Source organism: Rhodamnia argentea, chromosome 6 (genome assembly GCF_020921035.1).
Source record: "Rhodamnia argentea isolate NSW1041297 chromosome 6, ASM2092103v1, whole genome shotgun sequence".
NCBI classification, from domain to species: domain Eukaryota; kingdom Viridiplantae; phylum Streptophyta; class Magnoliopsida; order Myrtales; family Myrtaceae; genus Rhodamnia; species Rhodamnia argentea.
The window spans coordinates 11,119,579-11,123,769 of record NC_063155.1 but is presented as its reverse complement, the minus strand read 5'-3'; the positions used below and the strand labels follow the sequence as shown (position 1 = coordinate 11,123,769).

At 38.2% G+C, this 4,191-nt stretch overlaps 1 protein-coding gene across 1 annotated transcript; it reads right to left on the bottom strand.

Moving 5' to 3' along the window:
- Positions 1 to 274: 274 nt before the first annotated feature.
- LOC115757459 lies at positions 275 to 2,687 on the bottom strand. Its single transcript, XM_048280644.1, has 6 exons — positions 2,528 to 2,687; positions 2,165 to 2,400; positions 1,873 to 2,082; positions 1,663 to 1,755; positions 714 to 818; positions 275 to 625 (listed from the first exon to the last, which is right to left on the bottom strand). The coding sequence occupies exons 1-6, from the start codon at positions 2,667 to 2,669 to the stop codon at positions 275 to 277; spliced, it is 1,137 nt and encodes a 378-aa protein (XP_048136601.1). The 5' UTR covers positions 2,670 to 2,687.
- Between the last annotated feature and the right edge of the window lie 1,504 nt (positions 2,688 to 4,191).

Below are 4,191 nucleotides of genomic sequence, written 5' to 3'. Positions count from 1 at the left end.
AAAACACAATGTAATCACAGCAAAAAGGAAAAACATGGTTACATAACGCTACATTTGTAGCCCTCTTTCAAGCTATTCATCAAAGCAATCCTGATAGCAAACTCAAGTTTCAAGCCTATCCACCAATATTCCCTTTTAATCCACCTTAGTCCCCAACATCCAGGTGACTCAATATTTAGTCAATAAAACACCTTTCACTATGTTGAATTCAATGAAATTAGCTGCATACCATGTCTCATGAATTGCTGACCATGTCCAGATCTTGTGAGACCACTTAAAGTCTGCAGTATGCTGACAATTTCTCTACTCTGTTGGACATCTTTTTCAGTTGGGCCTGTAACTCTTGTACATCTCCATTTGTGGTTTTCAATTGCTCTTTCGCTGCTTTCAATTCTTCCTTTAACTTGTGAATCTCTTCATCTTTTCCATTCTCAGACCTTAACTTCTCTTTTGGATGACAACTAGAGTTGGAGGCCCCGAAGTCTTTTGGGCATGGCCCTATGCCGTAGCATCGGATGCGTCCAGGTTTCTCTTTTCCCAACACCAGAGAAACAACATCTTCATTTAAGGGGGTATCGCTCTTGCAAAGTTCTGGATATACCTCCGCGAGGTCATTCATACTTCCCTGCAGTTTAATAACATGAAGAACTTCTTAAACTACTGATTTTAGTACATATTGGGAGCAATTGTCAGCTGAACTCATAAATACGTACAATAGCCTCTGCAACAGCCTTATCCACCGGCTTCTTGCCCTTCTTTCTTTCGTGACTAAGTATGAACAAATCAACACGATTTAGCTCCCTTCCTAACTCTGCTTCCTATTAACAGAGGCAATTCATTGAATTCGATGTATCATGTGACAGAGCTTGGTTAGTCAGCATAATTGAACGAACCATATCAAAAAGGCATTCATTATTTCCCAATGTCCAGTGAAACAGGAAAAGAAGTCCAAAGATATCAAATTGAAAAAATAATCACGTCCTTCCTTTCTATGATTTTTCCTTGGTGATTGTCATATGACTTGTCATCCACCGAAACCATATGAAAACACACACTAGGAAATTAGCCTTTTTGGGTTTTAATTTTAGACTATTCATTCCAGCTCGCTCTCTATTCTTGATCCGTTCGGCTTCTGCTCATATAACCGTATAAATTCTGTGCATCGTAGTAGCAATATTGTCATTGCCAAGACTGCATAACATTGGTCGATATTAGATGAGCTATATTGAATGGCTTTGCAACCATTGTGGTAAGTGTGCACGCATGTATGATGGTTTAAGTTATAGAAATCTGTACAGGTTTCATAATCTCAAGTTTACTTTACAGCTCTAGCCGCTGTATAGATCATTCGTGAATGATGATGGTGGACCTTGCAAGCTAGATAAACCTGAAATCAAGTTATGGATAATTCTAATGTCACTAGAAAATCCAAATCACCAAGCTGGAGGAAGAACAACATATCAATGCAGGTGCTAACAACATAGACAATCATGTTTTCTTCCTATCACAACTGCGGTTAAAACAAGGATATTGTCGGAAAAGTGGCAAAAAACTCTGGACATATGTGCAAAGATATACGACAATCTCCTCTAAAGAGAAAGTATTGATTTCACATTATAAATACCACCTTTAGGGAAACAGAAAGGGGAGACACAAGAGTACCTTTTCTGCTGTTATCCTTGCAAAACTTTTTTTCCCTAAGGTGTGCCGTATCTTCTGTTTTGCTCTATTAGCCTTATTTATGTTGCTCAGCTTCTGCAGCAAATAAAACAACAAAGGTAAATCACAAAACCGGCATTGACTAATCGGGTAGCAAAAGTCCATTTAGGGTGGACAAGTCATATTAAAACAATGCTAGAACGAGATTCATACCTTCCCTTCCTTTGAACTCCAAAAAGCGACAAGCTTTTTCCATTGATCTCTTCTCACCCTTTCCGGAAGATGCTTCAGATGATGTGATAATGGCTGAGAGCTATCGTAGTGAGCAGCTTTTAGATTGCTTTTCCAATTTCTCCATTTAGAGTTTATGGAATGTAGAATCCATTTTTCCATAGCTGGTATACGAGGATAATCAAATTTGGACTACAAAAAAGAAAAATTCATAATGATGTTATATACTTTATAACACGATGAGTGGAATTTTATCTGAAGACTAGCTAACAACCTCTACAATCCGAATCATAGCATGTCTCATATCTTCAGTAATTTGCTTCCAAGTTGTGAACAATGGTGCCAACTCGCCATTTCTAGCAATGGTCCCGAGAAACTCCCCGAGCAAACCTCCTTCAACTCCAATAGGCTGCATTTTCTTCCCTAACAGAACCCTGATGCGTTTCCCAGGAGGAAGATTCCATACACCCGGAAGACGCGTGAACCCGCGCTTTCGTTTTCTAGAGGAATCTATCAGACAGTAAATTCTAAAAATATCAAAAGAAGGATAAAACACTATCAAACCAGACCAATACTTGGACCACATTAGTATATCATGATGCAGAACTTCAGAGCAATATACATAGGTAGGTATTACCTGACGCGTTCACATTTGCAGTCCCTGAATTAGAGTGTAGCTTGCGACCATTGCGTTGTTTCTCAACCTTCTCTTCTAACTCGTAGCTTACCTGCACCACTCGTTTACCCAAACGTTTGATGATGCGTCTTGTGTTTCCCATGGATATAAATCACTGGACAGAAAGCATTGACAATTCAAGTACGAGATCAGCAACTATATTCGAATGTTTATCATCATATTTATTCAAGAATTTTCTGATAAGAACGGACTATGGCCAAAATAAGAAATGCAAAAACAGACCCAAACTCCTCCGAGGGAGATCCAACACGTTCAAACCCAAACTCAGATCGAATTCTTCGAACGTTAAAAATGTAACTGAGGCATAATATGAACGATGATAGGATATCGAGTTGATTCACGTGTATTCCTCCAATTCCTAACTATCAAGGAGCAGAATACTAAGGTAAAAAAAAGATAGAGAAACCACAGTAAACCCAAGTCAGCGAGTCACTCCGTAGGCACAGGCATTGGTGAAAGGGAGACGAACGGGGAGAGCGAGAGAGAGAGAGCGCTTGAACTTACAGTGAACGACGTCAGCGATGAAGAGAGAAAAAGTAGAGGGAGAGAAGCTGAACCGTTTGGAGTGAAAACTTTTCAGAGTTGTTTCAAGCTCCGAGTGAAGAAAATAAGGGAGTGGCAATACTCAGTTTTGGGAGGCGTGAAAATTAGCTGTGATTTTTTGAAACATGAAATGGCTTCGTAAACTGCAGTACAAATCTATTTTGTTGCAGCTCAGAACTGTTTCTTTTTAATTTTTATTTTTTGGTCGAAAGCTCAGAACTGTTTGAGCAGGTAACTTTGACACGATTTGTTTACATAATAGAATACTTAATTAAATAAAAGATATAATCACAAACAAAAACTACATTGAAAATTATGGGCAAAAGGACACCTTAAATGCTAATATTTGTGTACGAAGCTCACTTTGGTGCCAATATATTTTTTTTTGGATCACTTAAGTGCCAAATTGGAGAAAAAACAATCACTATAGTGCCAACGACAAGAAATTCATGCACCTCACCGGAGTTGGCACTTAACTAATCATTTTTTTTAAATGACACTTAAGTGATCCAAAAAAAGATCACTGTGGTGCCAAATTGGAGAAAAAACACTCACTTTAGTGCCAACGACGAGAATTTCCTGCAACCTTACCGGAGTCGGCACTTAAATAACCATTTTTCAAAAAAATTGGCACTTAACCGATCCAAAAAAATATTAAAACTAAAGTGAGTGCCGTACATAAATATTACCACTTGAGATGTCCTTCTGCCGAAAATTATGTGGGAAATTTATAGGAAAATCTCTTTTTGATTAAGTTATTTTTATCTTGATACTCTGTGTCTATGCTACATATGACTCCCTAAGAAGTTCGTGGGAAATATTAAGGGTAAGCATGGTTCTAGGTATAATCGAGAACGGAGAACCAAATAGGTGGAAATATGGTAGGTACTATGATATGCATAGTAGATTTTAAATTTTAAAAATTATGGAACCGACTCCGGCGGGCAAGTTCCAAGTGGGAACCCGAAACCTAGAACCCGAAGCAAGTGTTGTTTTTGTTTTTTTTATTCTATGTCTTCGTGGAATTAAGTATTCTATGGCGTTTGATGATGAATATGTAA